Source organism: Chinchilla lanigera, unplaced genomic scaffold, assembly GCF_000276665.1.
Source record: "Chinchilla lanigera isolate Chin_1 unplaced genomic scaffold, ChiLan1.0 scaffold00033, whole genome shotgun sequence".
NCBI lineage: Eukaryota > Metazoa > Chordata > Mammalia > Rodentia > Chinchillidae > Chinchilla > Chinchilla lanigera.
In genome coordinates this window covers 8,921,407-8,939,993 of record NW_004955434.1, presented here as the reverse complement: position 1 = coordinate 8,939,993, position 18,587 = coordinate 8,921,407, and the positions used below count along the sequence as shown (strand labels likewise).

The following is an 18,587-nucleotide window of genomic DNA, read 5'->3' as shown; positions in this document are numbered from 1 at the left end:
CTATCTCTATCTCTCTCTTATTTGGGCACTAAAACTGTGTGTTTCAGGCATTCATGAAGACAGTTGGATATAGCATGTACCACAAAGATGATCCCTCTGAGATTTCGCTTTAAAAATGTAAATGTAATACTCAATGTACTGCATTTACCTTTGCATCTGAATCTTAAGAAGCAGAAAGAGGAAACATCTGTCTGAGATGAGTCACATCTGGAAAGGCACCAATTCCCTCAAGCCTCTTTAAATTCACAAGACGATTTCAGTATTTTCAAATGAGCATATAAGAATCAGGATCTTTTCAGTTCAGTTCCCAAATATGAAATTTTGGGTAGTGGACTGGCGCACTAAAAGAGCATGGAAAAAAGCTCATGAGAACAGTTCTCCAGATCTGTTATTAGTGATTCTCTCTGTCCTTGATATTTAAAACAAGTGTGAAAGGCCAGCCCAGCAGGCACTTAAAAGCTGTAGGTATTTTATAACATCCTGATTAACTTGTTCTGTGGAAGAATGGGATTTTTTTTTTTTTTTTTTATCTTTCTGAGACAAGGTTTCATTATGAAGTTCAGGCTGGCCTTGAACTCACTTTACAGCCTAGGCTGGCTTCAAACTTGCAGCGATCCTCTTGCCTCAGCCTCCTGAATACTGGGATTGCAGGTATGCACCACCATAGCTAGCATGGAAGAATGGGCTTTTTTAGTGAAGTATTTTGTGGATCAGGGAACAAGCCTTGGGGGACTACTTAGGTTCAAATGGAGCTCTGTTGCTATTAGTTGTGTGGCCTTACTGTACTTTTCTATTTGAGATTTAATTTCCTTATTCATAAAAATGAGGATAACTCTTATATTCAACTCATAGAGTTGTACTGAGAATTAGTTTAATGTAAGCAATTTAGAACCTGAAATAAATTAAGTACTTAATGTATTACCATTGAGGTAATGGTAAATGTGTATACCTCCTCCCATTTGTTTTCTTTTTGGTACTGGGACTTGAACTCAGGGCCTTGTGTTTGCCAGGCAGATGCTGTGCTACTGAGCTATATCTCCAGCCCCCCTCCTCCCATTTGGAAAACCTAAACTTTCAGGCCAGCTTGGCTTTTAATGTTTTTTTCTCATGCATTAATATATTTTTGTAACGAGAATTTTACTTTCATTGTCTGTTTTTAGATACTATCACTTCTAATATTATTTTGTAGAAATTAGTATTTATTGTTTTTTATTATAATATTATTTATCTTGTTACCTTTAAGATTTGAATGTTTTTCTTGCTTACATAGACATTATAAATGGACTTACTATTTCTAAATATATTTTGAGCTGGATGTGATGGCACATACCTGTAATCCCAGCACTTGGGAGGCTGAGGCAGGAAGATCGTTATGAGTTCGAGACCAACCTGGGCTACAAAGTGAGCTCAAGGCCAGCATGAACTGCATAGCAAGACCCTGTCTCAAAAAATACATATTTTGAGCTCAAGAAATACATTTAAAAAGTTACATTTTATGTCTAATTTTGTATAGTCATATAGTACACTGTTTTAGGGAACAGAAACTTCTGTATGTTAATAGGTAGCAGTTGAATTTTTAGAATGAAAAAGATAGTGCATTGTTATTTTAGTGCTCTCTGAATATATTTGGTTTTCTCTGAGGTAGGATTTTGCTATGTAGTTCAGCCTACGCTGGCCTTAAACTTATGACAATCATTCTGCCTCAGTTTTCTGAGTGCTGGGTTTACACACTTGTGCCTGGCAATGGATATTTTTTCTTCTTTGAGCAGTAGTGGGGATTGAACCCATGGCCTTGTGCATTCTAGGCAGGTCTTTTGCTGTTGAGCTACATCTTCATCCCCTGAATATGCTTTTAAAAGATGAACTATTGCACATTTGATCCATACTTTTCAGGAGGCGCAGTGCTATTTTTATAACTCAGTTCCTGTCATTCCACTCCCTCACTTTATTAATACCTGAGTCATTGTTGATATGGCATTCATTTTTAATTATAGTTGCCCAGCAGTACCCGTGGGAAATTGGTTCCAGGATCTCTGCAGATACCAAAATCCATGATGCTCAAGTCCTTATATAAAATGATGTAGTATTTGCCTCTAATCTATCCATGTAGCATTTTCTCATATACTTTAAATCATCTCTAGAGTACTTATAATACCTAATAAAATGCTACATAAGTAGTTTTTCTGCATTGTTTAGCAAATGATGACAAGAAAAAAATTTGCACATATTCAGTACAAATACAACTTAGTATATTTTCTGTCTGAGTTGGCTGCATAGGGGATGTGGAACCTGTGACTATGGAGAGCTTAGTGTGTTGTTCCTCTTACTAACAGCATAAATGAGATGCTATTGTATCCTATTAAACTTATGCTCTAATAAAAAACCGTGGCAGTTTTCTTAAGCATTAAAATCTTATTTTTGTTTCCTTTTCAGGCTTCCTGACCAGGTTTGAATTAATACAGCTAATACCTCCAGGTAATGTGCCAGAAAATACACTTCTAAACTAGTTTAAATGAAAAGATTTTGGCGTGACAAAATGGGAACTATTATCGAAAATATGTGCTTTTAAATAAATATAACATATGTTCATAAGTTTATACAGCATACACTTTTCCTCCCTGCAAGTATATTTAATTTTGTCTACTACTTAATTCCGGAGTACTTTCATCACCCCAGGAAAAAACCCTGTCCTCTATAGCCATCTCTCCTCCTGCCTCCTTCCCACAATCCCTGCCAACCACACATGTATTTCCTTTTCTATTTATTTGTCTATTCTGGACTTTTCATATAAATGGAAAGCTACACTATGTGTACTTTCATATCTGACTCTTTCACTTAGTAGCATTTCAAGGTTCAGCTGTGTTGTAGCATATGTCAGGTCTTACTTCCTTTATATTCCTCAGTAATATTCTTTGTGTGATATACAATATTTTGTTTATTCATTTATTAGTTGGTGGACATTAGAGTTGTTTCCAGTTTTGGGTTATTATGAGTAATGCTGTTATGACGGTGTATGTACAAATTGTTACGTATTTGCTTTCAATTCTTTTTGAGTGTATACCTATGTGTGAAATTGTAGGTCATATGATAACTGTTTAACTTTTTGAAAAATTTCCACACTGACTTTGGTTTTCACATTTTTGAGTAGGTGGGCAAGAGTTTTCAAAAATATATTTAGTGATTTGAAAGTTTTTTTTCTTAATTTTAAAGATAAAAACATAAACATCTTAACAAATACACATACGTTCAGAAAATAACACAAAAACAATACAAGCAATACAGAATCTCAGACAAGGTAATAGGAAATTAACAATGGTTGTTGTATTACATATTGATATCTTCAATTCAGATACTCTGATAAACAAATATAGGCATGTAAGATTGATCCTACACTTAAACATTAACTGTTCCTTTCAGTAGAGCAATAAAAGTCAGTAGTATCACTGTGTTAGCTATCCTGTGTATATATACATATACACATATTTTCCCTTTCTTTTTCTCTTTTCCCTCATCCCAGTTGTTCTTTCCTTTTGAGCAGTTTCCTTCCCTTTCACATTGAAAGTTATATGAAATTCACATTTCATGATCCATACATGAAGTTTTATTGGAACACAGCCACACTCATATTTAAGTATTTTTTATACCAACTTTCATGGAACAATGACAGAGTTGAGTAGTGTGACCAGATGGGCTGGAAAGCCTTAAATATTTACCATCTGACCTTTTGTAGAAGAACTTTGTGACTCCTGGGCTAGAATGATGAGATTTTAGGAAGGACTTGTTCTGGATGCCTTTGCTTTGTGGTGTGTCTTGAGCAACATAGAACCGAGCTGGTGAGACCTATCACTTATCATGGTCTCTTCATTTGGCCATGGTGATTTTAGGGTATCTGCCTAGGTGTGTATGTGTGTGTGTTGGGGGAGGTGTGTTTGTGTATATGTGTATGTGTGCGTGTTAGAGAGAGGAAGAGGGAGGGGAAGTATATCTGGAATTCTGAAAATTTTCTTCTGCTCTTTGCTATTACACATTTCCACTTTTTTCCTTTATCAAAATGAAAATAGCTGTAGCATTTACTTGTGAAAAGCTTCCTCAGATCAAATTATCTTGATGGAGTATTTTTTTTTTCTGGTCTTTTTTGAGACAGGGTCTCACTATGCAGTTCAGGCTGGCCTTGAACTATTTATGTGGCCCAGGCTGGCCTCGAACTCACAATGATCCTCCTACCTCAGCCTCCCAAATGCTGGGATTACAGGCGTGCACCACCATGCTCGGCTTTGACAGAGTATTTGTATTTTGATGAATGTGTTTCTTGATTTTTTTCCTATCGCTAGAACATATAGTATGGACTTTTTACACAGTGTTATATATTTTCTTGTGTTAATAGCTTTCCCAATTTTTGGCCACAATTTCATTGTCATTTCTTTTTTTTTGAATTTATTTTTTATTTTATTAGTACATGTTTGCAGTTCATGAAGTTTACAGTCATCTCGGGGAGTGGTTATATGTACATACCACAGTTTGCTTTTTTAAAATCCCTTTCCCCTTCCCCTCCCTCCTCTAACTCCCCTATCCCATTTTTCATTCCTGTTATTATTAATTTAGCTCATATTGTAGCATGCAATGTTTACAACAATCGAGTACTATGTTCCTGTACATGACATATCCTTATTCTACTTATTTCCCTTTCCCTTCCTCCTACCCCCTTGGACCGCTTCCCTATTGAAAGAGATCCATCTCCATGTCCCCTTGTAACCATCTTTATTATTCTGTTTGTACTTTGCCTCATTTAAATGAAAGATACCATACAGTATTTAGCTTTGATATCTGGTTTATTGCACTCAAATGAGAGATACTGTATGGTATTTAACTTTGTGCATCTGGCTTATATTTTCCAAGTATATCCATTTTCTACAGATGCTGCAAATTTGTCATTCTTTATAGCACAATAGTATTCCATCACGTATAGTTTTTTTAAAATCCAATATCTGTTGATGGATATATAGGCTGTTCCTGGTGTTTAACTATTATGAGTTGTGCTGCTATAAACATTGGTATGCATGTATCACTGTAGTATGATGTCTTAAAGTCTTTGGGGAAGATGCCTAGCAGGGGGATCACTGGGTCATATGGAATTTCTAATTTCAGTTCTCTGAGAAAGAAATCTCCATACTGATTTCCATAATGGTTGTACTAGTTTACATTCCCACCAACAATGAAGAAGTGTTCATTTTTTACCACAGCCTCGTCAGCATTTGCTATTGTTTGATTTTTAAATAACTGACATTCTTTCTGGAGTAAGATGGAATCTTAGCATTGTTTTAATTTGCATTTCTCTAATGGCCAGAGAGGTTGAGCAGTTTTTCATGTATTTGTTGACCATTTATGTTTCTCCCTCTATGAAATATCTGTTCATTTCTCTTGCCCATTTCTTTAATTTTAGATGGTTTAATTCTTTTGAGTTCTATGTATATTCTAAATATTAGTCCTCTGTCTGAGAAGTAGCTAGGAAAATTTTTTTCCCATTCTGTAGGTTGTCTCTTCACTTTCCTGACTGGCTCTTTTGCTGTAAGCAGCTTTTTAGTTTGATACAGTTGCATTGATGATTCTTACTGTTTTTCCTTTTTAGAAAATCCTTTCCTATATCTATGTCTTTAACCTTTTTTTTTAATCTTCCAGTATGTTTAATGTTTCTGTTTTAATGTTTAAATTTGTGGTCCATTTTGATTTTAGTTTAGTGTATGGGGCTGGTCCAAGGGCAGTGGTGTTTACAACTAATTGATCACAACTAATTAATTTATGGTGAGAGATAAGGGTCCAGTATCAATCTTCTGCACACAGATAATTAGTTTTCCCAGCACCACTTATTGAATAGGCTATCTTTCCTCCCACATGTACTGTTGGTATTTTGATTGGGACTGCACTGAATCTGTATAATAGTTTTGGGAGTATGGTCGTTTTGACAATATTGATTATGCCTGTCCAGGAGCAAGGAACATTGTTCCATTTTCTGATGTCCTCTTTAATCTCATTTTCCAGAGTACTGTAGTTTTCTTTGTAGAGGTCTTTCACTTGCTTGGCTAGGTTAATTTCTAGGTATTTCATTTTTCTTGATGCTTCTGTGAATGGTATTATTTTCATAATTTCCTTCTCATTCCATTTATTGTTGACATGCACAAATGCTAATGATTTTTGTGTGTTGATCTTGCATTCTGTTACATGCTGAAATTTGTTATTCATTCTAAGAGTTCTTTGTGGAGTTCTTTTGGTCTTCTATATAGAGTATCGTGTCTCCTGCAAATACAGATAACATGAGTTCTTCCTTTCCTGTGCATATCTCTCTTATTTCTTTTTCTTGTCTAATTGCTCTGACTAATATTTCCAGTAATACGCTGAATGAGAGGTGATAATGGACATCCTTGTCTTGTTCCTGATTTTAGGGGGAATGCTTTTATTTTTTTCCCATTTAGTACAATGTTGGCTATTGGTTTGTCATATATAGGTGTGGTCTTATCATATTCAGGTGTGGTCCTTCTTTGTCTGTTTTCTTCAGGGTTATTATCATGAAGGGGTGTTGGATTTTGTCAAAAATCTTTTCTGCATCTGTTGAAATGATTATATGGTTTTTAACCTTACTTCTATTTATGTAATGTATTACATTTATTGATTTACATATGTTGAACTATCCTTGCATCTCTGGGATGAAACCTACTCGATCATGATGTATTATATATATATATTTTTTAATTTTTAAAGAGAAGAAGAAGAAAAATAGAAATAAAACAGTTTTACATGAAGCTAATAGGAAAGTAACAATAATTAATACATTGCATATTATTATCTTCGTAGTAGTTACTCAGAGTACAAGATATAGACGTGAAATATTGTCCAAACAATATTAGCACAAATCTTTCTTTTCAATGCACTAAGAAAAACCAGCTGTATAACTATCTTAACTATCTTGTGTATATATACATATTTTCCCTTTTCTTTTCCTTCCTTTCCCCTTTCCCCCATCACTTTCTCCTAATTTTTGAGCATTATTGATAATGCATTGCATTCTATTTGCTAATATTATGTTGACGACTTTTGCATCTATGTTCATTAAGGAGACTGGCTTCTAGTTTTGTTTTCAATTTGGTCTTTATCCAGTTTTGGGATCAGAGTGATACTTGCTTTCGTGAGTCTGGGAGCACTCCCTGTCTTTCAATTTGTTTGAAGAGCTTGAGTAGTGTTGGTGATGTAACATCCTTAAAGGTTTTGTAGAATTCAGCAGTGAGTCCATCAAGTTCTGGGTTTTTTTTTAAGTTGGTAGATTATTATTGTGTCAATTTCATTGCTTGATATTGGGTTGTTAAACATATTTATGTCTTCTTGGGTTAGTTTTAATAGTTTGTGTCTAAGAATCTGTTCATTTCTTCAAAATTTGCTGATTTGTTATATAATAATTTTTTGAAGTAGTTACCATCTTTTGAATTTCTATAATTTCTGTTGTGTGATTTCAACTTTTTCATTTGTAATTGCATTGATGTGAGCCTTTTGTGTTGGTAAGTTCTGCCCAGGGGCTTACCTATTTTATTTATTCTTTCAAAGAACCAGCTCTTTGATTTGTTTTTTTTGGACAGGGTTTCACTATGCAGTTCAGGCTGGCCTTGCACTCCCTTTGTAGCCCAGGTTTGTTTCAAATTTGCATAGATCCCCCTGCCTCAGCCTCCTGAGTGCTGGGATTACAAGCATGCACCACCATGCCTGATCTCATTTTTTTGTTTTTTTAATTTTTTGTCTTTTTTAGTTTCAATTTCATTGATTTGCACTCTTATCTTTATTATTTCCTTCCTTAATTTTGGTTTGGGGATGGTTTGTTGTTGTTTCTCAAGTATCTTAAGATTTCTCATAATGTACTTAATTTGAGCTTGCTCTGTTTTCCTAAAGTGAGCATTGATTGTGATAAATTTTCCTCTTGGAACTGCTTTCATAGTTTCCAAGAGGTTTTGATGAGTTGTACTATCCTTGACATTAACTTTCAGAAATTTATTAATTTCTTCTGTGACCCTTTGGTTGTTTAGGAGTATATTGTTAACTTTCCAGGAGCTTTTCTTTTTCTGAAATTTTTTCTGTCATTGATTTCTATTTTCATTGCACAGTGGTCTGATAGTATGCTTGTGGTAATTTTTATTGTTTTATATTTATTTAAGCAGACTCTGTGGACTAGTACGTGATCTATTTTGGGAAAATGACCATGTGCTGCTGAAAAGAATGTATGCTTTGTTGTAGAGGGGTGAAATATGCTGTATATGTCCATTAAATGTATCTGTTCAAGGGTGTAATTCAGCCCTGAAATTCCTGGTTTTTTTGTTTAGTTGATCTATCTCTTTGAGAAAGTGGGGTATTAAAATTTCCTAGTATGATTTTGTTAGTGTTTATTTGATCTTGTAATTTCAGCAGTTTTTGTTCTATGAAGGTAGGTGCTCCAGTATTTGGTGCTTATATGTTTATTAATGTTATCTCTTCTTATTGTGTTCCTTATGTATTGACTTTCTTTATATCTCTTCTAATCAGTTTTAGTTTGGAGTTTACCAGATCTGATATTAGAATTGCTAGCCCTGCTTGTTTTCAGGGCCCTGCGCATGAAATCTTCTTCATCCTTTAATTTTTAGTCTATGAATATCTTTTTGGGTTAGATGTGTTTCTTAAATGTGACAGATTGTTGATTCTGCTTTTTGATCCCATCTGCCAATTTTTGTCTTTTAATTGGAGAGTTGAGGCCATTAACATTGAGGGATATTACTGACATGTCTTGGTTATGTACTGTATTGCCTTCTTTTTCTGTTGGTGTATCCTTTGTTTTTCTTTTCCTGATGTTTTTTGTTGGTGTTTATCCAGTGATCTCACTTGTTTCCTCTGTGTTTTTATCTGTGTCTGATTCATTGTTTCTGTTGAGAATATTCTTAAGTATTTTTCTGTAAAGCTGGTTTAGCAGTCATGTATCTTTGGAGCTGGTCTTTTTCATGGAAATTCCTTATTTCTCCATCTATTCTGAAGGATAGGTTTGCTGGGTTTGTTAACCTGGGTTGGAAGTTATTTTTTCATTGTGTAGTTCAGGCTGGCCTTGAACTCATTTTGTAGACCCAACTGGCATCAAACTCACAGTGATCCTCTTGCCTCAGCCTCCTGAGTGCTAGAAGTATAGGCATACACCACCATGCCTGGCTTTGACTTTTTTGTTTATTCTCTAGCTGCTTTTAAAATTCTGATTTTTAGCTGGGTGTGGTGGCACATGCCTGTAATTGCAGCACTCAGGAGCCTGAGGCAAGAGGATCACCTTGAGTTTGAGGACCGCCTGGGCTACACGGTGAGTTCAAGACCAGCCTTAGTGAGACGCTGTCTCAAAAGACTAAAATACTTAAAAAACACAAAATTTAGGGCTAGGGATATAGTTCAGAGGCAGAGTGCCTCCCTGGGAAGCACAAGTCCTGAGTTTGATTTCCGGTACCAAAAAACCTCAAAACCAAACCAAAAAAAAACCCCCAAAATTTAAAAAAATTCTTTTTTGGGGGTGGATGTCTGATAATTTAATAAGGACATGGCTTGGAGAGCTTCTTTATTTCATCATAATTTTTTTGTGTTCTATAAGTGTTATATACTTGTATTTTAAATTCTTTTCTTATATTTGAGAGATTTCCTTGCATGATTTCTGTAAGCATGTTAGTGAATCCACCTCTGCTATCTTCTGTTTTTTCTTTAATTCTTATTAGCCTTAGATTGGTCTTCTTCTTGTTATCTGGAAGCTGCTTGATAGTTTTCTCTCTTTTTTTATTGTCTTTTGGCTTCTTTGATCTCATTATCATAATTTACTATTTTATCTTCAGTATCAGACATTCTGTCTTCATATTGGTCATTTCTGCAGTGTATGAATTCCAAACAGTTTTTAATTTCAGGTTTATGTCTGATATCTTTTTGAGTATTCCATGCCCTTATTGAATCTGCCATTCAAATTTTGAACTATTTTGGTTAGCTTGTTCAATGTTTTTTCCATAAGTTTTTTTTCACATTTGACCGAATTTTATATTCAAACATATATCCCTGTTAAGTGGCAAGTTATATTTTGGTATACTAATAAAACAGAAGCATGCTCATTCTGGTCTTATTTAATTTTGCATGAATTAAAAAACAACCCAAGACAACATACCACTGTAAAAATTTTAGCTAACACAGTATATAGAATAAAAATATCTCATTCACCAAAAACTCCTGACAGATAATTATTTTATTAACAGTTTGTTGTGTATTTTTAGACCCTTTAAAATGTATTTAGTGTAAATAATATATTTAGTATATTCAAACAACCATGTACACACCTGTGCACACTATATATGCTATATACACACCATATTATATATAGATGTATATATTGAATATATACATTTTGCAACTTGTTTTTAAAAATGTAGTAGCTCTTGAATAGTATGTTTTTTATGTTATCAGAAGTCCATCTGTGAAAGGTTGCAAGAGTAGTTATTTGAGCCAGGCATGGTGGCACACACCTGTAATCCCAGCACTTGGGAGGCTGAGGCAGAAGGATCATTGCAAGTTTGAGACCAGCCTGGGCTACAAAGTGATTTCAAGGCCAGCCTGAATTGTATGGCAAGACCTTGTCTCAAAAAGACAGAAAAAAAAGAGTAGTTATTTGCAAACAATGATGGTTGGAGAATATTCAAGTTGAGTGCATCTATATGATTATACCTTGCAAGTTACTGAGATAATATGGGAGCCTCATTATGCTTTTCTTTTTGTCTACATTCCTCCAATTTCAGATTGAGTTTGAATTGCTCCAAATAACCTTTAATTTCACTCAGCTTCAGATGTTATGCAGATTAATCCCCTACTGTGTTCTACCTGTGTTATTAAGGATGTAATTTACACACAGTCTCGTCTGTGCCACTCTTCCTGGTATGATGCTGGTGACACCAGGCACATAGGAGCAACAGTGAGCCCTCGTGATCTGCTGGATGTTGATACTAACCAGTTGGGTCAAAATTATTTGTTAAGGGTCTCGTGTGGCCTGCACTGTGGGGTCACATGGTCCACATTTGAGTTCTCATGGACCAATTTTTTCATGGGCTGATCTGTTATCTTTTCATTTTGCCTTAGTCTTTTACTGTTTGATATTCTGTATTGTTCGACTTTTTTTTACATCACTTTCAAACACAACTGGCCATTAAGGTAGGGACAAGAGTGATCGCACTCAGATCTGCATATGTTCTTAGTGCTAAAGAATGAAGAACTTGTGTGATTTTGTTTCCACATACTAAAAACCTGTCCAGTTCTTCAGTTTACAAAGGTGGGGAAAAAAATAGTAGACACAAGGGGGCAGCCTAGTCCTGTTCAATAGTGAGCTTGATAGCTTCCTTTTTATTAACCGCGTGTGTAAATACTTTCTTTTTTGGTACATTACATATATTCATTATAACTGTAAAGTCCTGTTTAAGAGGGCACCTTTTCACTTGATCACAGCTTGATTTTACACTTTGGAAGTTATACTTCATACTTATTAGATGTCAGCAAGGAAAGAACTTTTGTTTCAGATGACTTGCTTTGGAATTCTTACTTTGCCACTTGGCATTGTGACAAGTTTCATGAACTTTCAGAGCCTCAGCTCTCTTCTCTGTGAAGAAGGAATGAAGGAGACCTTTATCTGCAAGCACATTGTTAATTTTGATATGCTCTGTAAAAGTTAGATATTTCTTTAATCAGAGCTTTTATTAAAATCATCTTTATTTATTTTCATGTTTTGAGAAAGGTTCTTGCTATGTAGTTCAGGCTGGCCTTGAACTCACTATGTAACCCAGGCTGGCCTCAAATTTACAGTGATCCTCCTGCCTCAGCCTCCCAACTGCTGGAATTACAGGTGTGCACCACCCTGTACAGGGGTGCCCAGCAAAATCACTTTTCTTAAATTCTCATTTGTTTCTTTCTTTGGGAAGATACTGTTCCTTGATGACATTGATGATGTCACTGTCTCTTACACTAACCCATCAAGAAGGCTGAATTCTTTCAACCACTTCACCTGGCCTGGGAGACTTGATCAGTCGTGGATAGTTCATAACTGAGTCTCTTGCTGCACATTTCTTTGATGTGCTGACATTTTCACAGTTAGAAAATGACCAAACTGGGCAGATGGTATTAAGAACTTCCATCACCTATTTGTTTTAATTTTTTAAAAAACTCTGGTTCCGTCTGGTTTTACTTGTCATTTCAAAGAGTGCATGAGTTAGCTTCCACTTCTTTGACCTCTCATTTTTATCTAAGGTTTATCTAAATATAGATCTCATTTTGGATGCAGTGACAAGAAGTATCTGAAAACATATGAGAGAAAGGAGGACAAAAGCCTAATGTGTAACCACCATGGTGCATCATACACATGGAGGTGTTTGTCACTGTTAGGCACATAATGATGCTCACAAAGGCAAGAGTAGTACTGAGGCCACCACTGTCAGTCCAGCTCCCAGAGCAGTTATGATTACGACACCAATGTCAGATGCTGTGCCTTGCATGTTAGCTACCATTGCCATTTGTCCTTGCAGTCGTCCTAGGAGACAGGAATTTTTACATTTACCTAAATGGAAACTGAAGTTAAAGAGTTTACATAATTTATCCAAGATCACTTAGCTGGGAAATGGTAGAGCAGGGCCTCGAACCCAATTCTTTCTGACCTTCAAACCAGAAGGTTGATCTTAGCACTGCACTTACCTACCACTGAACTCTGAGTTTTAGTAAAGAGCTGTACTTTGTAGCTAGTGATAGGTGAGGAAACTGGTACCTCATTTCCCATTTTCACGTTGCACTGGATGGAGGGACAATGGGTGGCCAAGAAGGATAGCAGGCCATGCCTGTCTCAGGGAACATTGTGAGAAAGTGCACCGACAAAAAAGGAGTGTGGGACAAACAGTGCATGAAGCAGAAGGTTGATCTCAGCACTCTGCTTACCTTACTACTTACCTCCTCACTATCTTCTTCTGCATCTCTTTACTCCTAGTAATTCTCTCTCATATTCTCCCAGTAATGTGCTTTTCACTCATGAGACTTATAATTTTAATTATAAATTTATTTATTTTTAAATGCTGTAATATATTAATTTTAAAAGTATTTAGTTTTTGACATGTATGTTATTTTGGGGATGGGGGTTGGGGTACCGAGACAGAACCCAGGGAGCACAGAACCACATCTCCAGCCCTTTTTATGTTTTTAGTTTGAGCCAGGATCTCGCTAAGTTGGAGTCAAAATTGCAATCTTCCTGCCTCCCGGATAGCTTGCATTATAGGCATGCAGTAATGCGTTAATTAGTATTTGTAGATTTCAAAGTGCAGGAGGGAAGGAATTATATTCATCTTGCTCACTAGTATACCTCCACTGTCTGGAACTCTGGGCACATAGGAGGTCCTTAATGAGTATTTGTGAAAGCAATTGAAAAATGACAGAGAGGGGGCTTGGGATGTAGCTCAGTGGTAGAGTCCTTGGCCACGATGTGCAAGTCCCTGGGTTCAGTCCCCAGCTCTGGGATTGAAAAAAAAGAAAACGACGGAGAGTAACTTGAAAAAAGATTTTAGAGAATGTTTAGTACTTTTTCCTTTTATATTTGTGGAAACTGACTTTCAAGGACAGTAACTAGTGCTTACTGAATGGCTGTTGGAAGCCGGAGATCAAGTAAATTATCTTATTTTAACCCTCGTGTTCTTTTGAATAAATGAACATGAGGATTACATTTATCAAGTACTCACTTTGCTCCAGGCACTGTTCTAGAAGTTTGGAGGAAGCATCTGGGGTACCGCACCATACCACTCTTCTCTGAACACCATTAGAATTTAATGCTGAAATGTCTGTCTGCAATGATATTTCAAGGGACCTGCGACAGAGGCTGATAGTGTGACCCCTTTTCAGATAGGATTGTCTTGACTGGGTATTATATTTTCTGGGTTGCCTTGAGTTCATGCCTTTGCAGAAAGCTGTGCCAGCAATAAAACAATAAACAAAAAAGCCAAAATCCCTGCTTTCATAGAACATTCATGGAAACAGATCATAAATAAATATGTGAACAAAAATATCAGTGATGAATATTATTCTGAAGTTAAAATAGGTGAGGTAACTAGAGCTGCTAGATTTAGAGCTGCTAACTTTCTGATGGTGTGACATTTAAATCCAGTCTGCGTGACAGGAGGGAGCCAGCCATTCAAGGATCTGGGGAAGAAACATTACAGGAGGAACACTAGTGCAACACTCCTAAGGTAGAGTGAGCTTGATGTGTTTGAAGGACAGCAAGAATGGTAACGGATTTAAGGGAATGACTCGGGACAGGGAATAGATGAACTAGGAGAGATAATTAGAGATTATATAAAGTCCTAAAGGCTAAGGTAAAGTGCTTAGATTTTACTCTTCTATGATGGTAAGTTTATTGGAAGGTTTTAAGCAGGCAAAATGCACAGTCAGATGTACTGAAAACAAAATAGTGTGTGGAGAATGGATTTGAGTACAGGGAGAATGGAATCATCTAGGATGCCAAGGCAGTGGTCTGTGAGAGAGGCAGGGGTGGGTTTTTGGATCAGGGTGTTAGCTGTAAAAAGGGAGAGCAAGAGTTAGACTTTAGATTTATTTGGGAGGTAGAGTCAGTAGGTCTTGCCAATAGATTGATAAGGAGTAAAACAGCAGAATCAAGGGTGAATCCTAGATTCTTGGCTTGGGTGACTGGTGCTACTTTCCACGGCATGCTGCGGAGAGCTGATCTGTATGTGTGTGGGGGTGGGGATCAAGAGTCCTCTTTTGGACTATAAGGCTGGACATACTGTACAACATTTAGGGTGAAACTTGGAAGACGAATAGGTTCTCAACAGGATGAGAAACAAGGAATAGCACAAACTGTGGAACTGAGTGGCGATTCCTCATCAGTCTATTGGGACTAGCATGTGTCTGCAAAGGCAAGAGTGGAATCAGTGCTGTGAGCAAAAAAAATATAGCACTTCCTTTCGTACTTCGGTCCTTTTCTCATTAAAACCTCAGTGTTCATATTGAGTGGGAGAAGTAGGAAAAAGAAATTAATCATCGTATCGGTTGATACGTTATTTTCTATGCTTACTTTACCAAAAATGATCGGTAACAAAAAGTACCCTCATGGGAATTCTCATAAGTAAAATGTCACCAAACAGCAAAGCTATCTGTTTCATTGGCTACAATTACTCTTTTGATTCTCCTCTGAACAGGGGCTACTGTTGGTTCAAGTTTCTTGTGTCACCCCTGCAGTGCTAAGAAAGATGGCTCAGAGGGGGCAGCTTCTGTGTTCTTTAGCTCAATCATCATCCATCCTATTAGACCAGAGATCTTTTTTTGTGATGAGTACTTCATAAGACCCTTTTCACCATACTGAAATAATATAGATAATATAATTAACTTATGCAAATCACTTCAAAAATCAGTATACTATTCCAACTGGAAAGTGATTTATAATAAAATAATATACATATAAGTATGTAAATATTGAGCATAAATGAGATATTTAGATGTGGCATGATTTTCAAAATTCCAAATAGATCCTAGGAAAGATAAAAAGCAGTATAATTATTTCTTGATTTATACAATACCTGCATTCCCAGAAAATTCCTTGTATTTTTAAATTATGCAGATATGCTTTATACATATATGTATGATAGATTTAAATTCTTGGCTTGGTAATCATCACATGATTTTTAGCCTGAAGAAATATCTGGCAGGATGTTAGAAAGTCGTGCAGGGTAGAGAAAATTGTTTGATATGCAAGAGTGGCTCAAATTCTTTTTTTTTTATTTTATGGAAAAAAGATAAAATTTCATAAGATGATAAGAGAATAACAATATATAATACATTGTATATTATTATCTTTAAAATAGTTGCTCAGAGTACAAGATATGGGCATAAAAAATCCTCCAATCAATATAAGTGCAAACCTTCCTTTTCTATGAACTAAGAGATGCTAATAGTATAGCTGACTTGCATTTTTCTCTTTTTTCCCTTCCTTCTTTTCCCCTTTTCCACATCCTAGTTCCTTATTCCTTTTTAAAATTTCTTCCCATTTCACAGTATCTATTGTACATTTTAAACCTTATTTACTCTTTCAGTTTCTCACACCAGGGAGACAATACAGCGTTTACATATGTGAATCTGATTTACTTCATTAATGAGTATGGTCTCAAGTTGCATCCATTTACCTGTAAAAGTCTCAAATTTATCCTTCTTTATTGCTGAGTAGTACTCCATTGTATGAAAAGATCACCTTTTGTATCCATTTCTCCATTGATGGGCATTTGGGTTGTTTTCAGGATTTAGCTTTTACAAATTGTGCTGTTATAAACATTGGTGCATATCTATTGCTGTGATATGATGTTTTAAATTCTTCTGGGAAGACCCCCAGAAGGAGAATAACTGGGTCAAATGGGACCTCTAATCTTAACTTTCTGAGGAATATCCATACTGATTTTCACAATGGATTTCACCAGTCTGCACTCTCACCAGTAGTGGAGAAGGGTTCCTTTTTCCCTACAGTCCCTCCAGCATTTGTTACTGATTGATTTGTTGATGTTGAATGTTTTTTATATATTTATTTCCCATTTGTTTTTCTTCATATGAGAAGTGTATATTCATCTCAGATACCCATTTTTTAATTGAGTCTTTGAATTGGGAAAGCCTGATTTTTCCAATTCTTTATATGTTCTAGTTAGAAGTTCTCTGTCTGAGTGACAATTGATTAAATTTTTTACTAATCTGAGGGGGTTGTCTTTCCACTCTGTTGGTGATTTCTTTTGATATGCAAAAGTATTTTAATAAGATGAAATCCCCAGTTGTTGATTCTTTGAAGCATTTCCCATGCAGTTTGGGTTTTGTTCATGAACTCTCTGTCTACCCCTATGTCTTCAAGATTTCTACCTACTTTCTCTTCGAGTAGATTGAGTGTTTCTGTTTTAATATTTAGGTCTTTGATCCATATTGTCTTTAGTTTAGTGCATAGTGATAGAACATAGTTCTAATTTGAGTCTTCAACATATAGAGAGCCAGTTTTTCCAGTACCATTTATTAAAAGGGCTATCTTTCTTCCTATGCATGTTTGGCTGCTTTGTCAAACATAAGGTGGCTGAATGTGTTTGAAATTTTGTCTGTATCTTCTAATCTGTCCCACTGATCCTCAGGTGTATTCTTTTGCCAGTACCATGCTGATTTTATCACAGTAGCTTTGTAGTATAATTTCAAGTCAGGGATTGTAATGCCTCCTGCCTTGCCTATGTTGCCCAGGATTGCCTTTGATATTCTAGGTCTCTTTTGGTTCCAAATGAATTTTAGGAATCTTTCTCTAGTTCTGTGAGGTATGCCAATGGTATTTTGGTTGGAATTGCATTAAATCTGTATAAGAAATTTGGAAGTGTGGCTATTTTCGCTATGTCTGTTCTTTCTATCTATGAGCAAGGGATATATTTCAAGTTTCTGGCTCACTCCCCAGTTCTTTGGTGCTGGGCTGTGGTGAGGTTATCATCCCAGAGCTTCCCAGTATTGTTACAGAAGGGAGAACAACTGATTACAACAGATATGATATCCTAGCTAAAGTAGTATAATTAGCAATAACAATAGCATCAAGCACAGTTTAGAAACTGACAAACTGTGGTAGCTATTAATTTCATACCTTAAGCTATAGGAGCAAAATCTACTATTATATAACAGAACCTATCATAAATTGGGAGCTTGTATTCAAAGTGTTTCAACCTTGGTAGAGTGGTTTTAAGGAGGTGGGAAGATTTAAGAAAGATAGTGGATAAAAGAAAAATAACTGAAAAGAAAGCAGAAGCAAAGCTGGAGGATAGAAGATGATCATGCAAACTTCAGGAAACTAGAGGAGAGGGCAGAAGAGAAAGAATGAGGGAATAAGCAAGGGATTATTTGAACTTGGTCTCTGGGTTTGGGGGATGGGATTACTTTTCTGTGGCTGGAGTTCTCCCCAGCTGTTTAGAAAAGAGGTAAAAAGATAAGAAAAAAGAAAAGAGAATGGAGAAAGAAAAAAAAAGAGAGAACTAGGGCAGCTCCACCCATCTGCTTCTGTTTCATGTGTCTTTGTCCCCAAGTGCAACCCTGGTTCACCTACCTTACCACCTGTTGGCTCTTATTGTTATTGTTTTTGTTTTTGTTTTTCTTCTGGTACCAGGAATCAAGCTCACGACATTGTGCTTGGCAGGCAGGTGCTGTGCCACTGAGCTGAATCCCCAGCCCCTGTTATTGTTGTTTTGGACTTTTCATGCCACTAGTACCACCTGTCCATCCTGTGCACCCTAGTTGGGATCTTACTGTGTTGCTGGCATTCCCTGTGGTCCCTGGGCCTTCCTGAGCAGTTCACTTCAGCTGTGGTGGCAGCAGGGGAGGGGTCATTCTCTGGGCCCTCTGGCGTGGTAGCAGTGGTGATGGGAAGGGCTTCCCCAGCTTAAATTCTTTTTTTCTTTTTATTTTAAAGATAAAAGGAGGGAAACATTAACAGACATACAACATTTTACAACATATCACAAGCACAATACAGACAATACAGAGTT

At 36.3% G+C, this 18,587-nt stretch overlaps 1 protein-coding gene across 4 annotated transcripts in view; it reads left to right on the top strand.

Annotated features, from left to right (window-relative positions):
• The window catches only part of Spata6l (spermatogenesis associated 6-like), a 63,863-nt gene that overhangs the window by 17,001 nt on the left and 28,275 nt on the right, over positions 1-18,587 (top strand). For all 4 annotated transcript variants that reach the window (XM_005388638.2, XM_005388637.2, XM_005388639.2 and 1 more), the window contains exon 4: positions 2,434-2,475. In XM_005388638.2, coding sequence (XP_005388695.1) covers positions 2,434-2,475 — 42 coding nt within the window. The remainder of the gene's footprint in view (positions 1-2,433; positions 2,476-18,587) is intronic.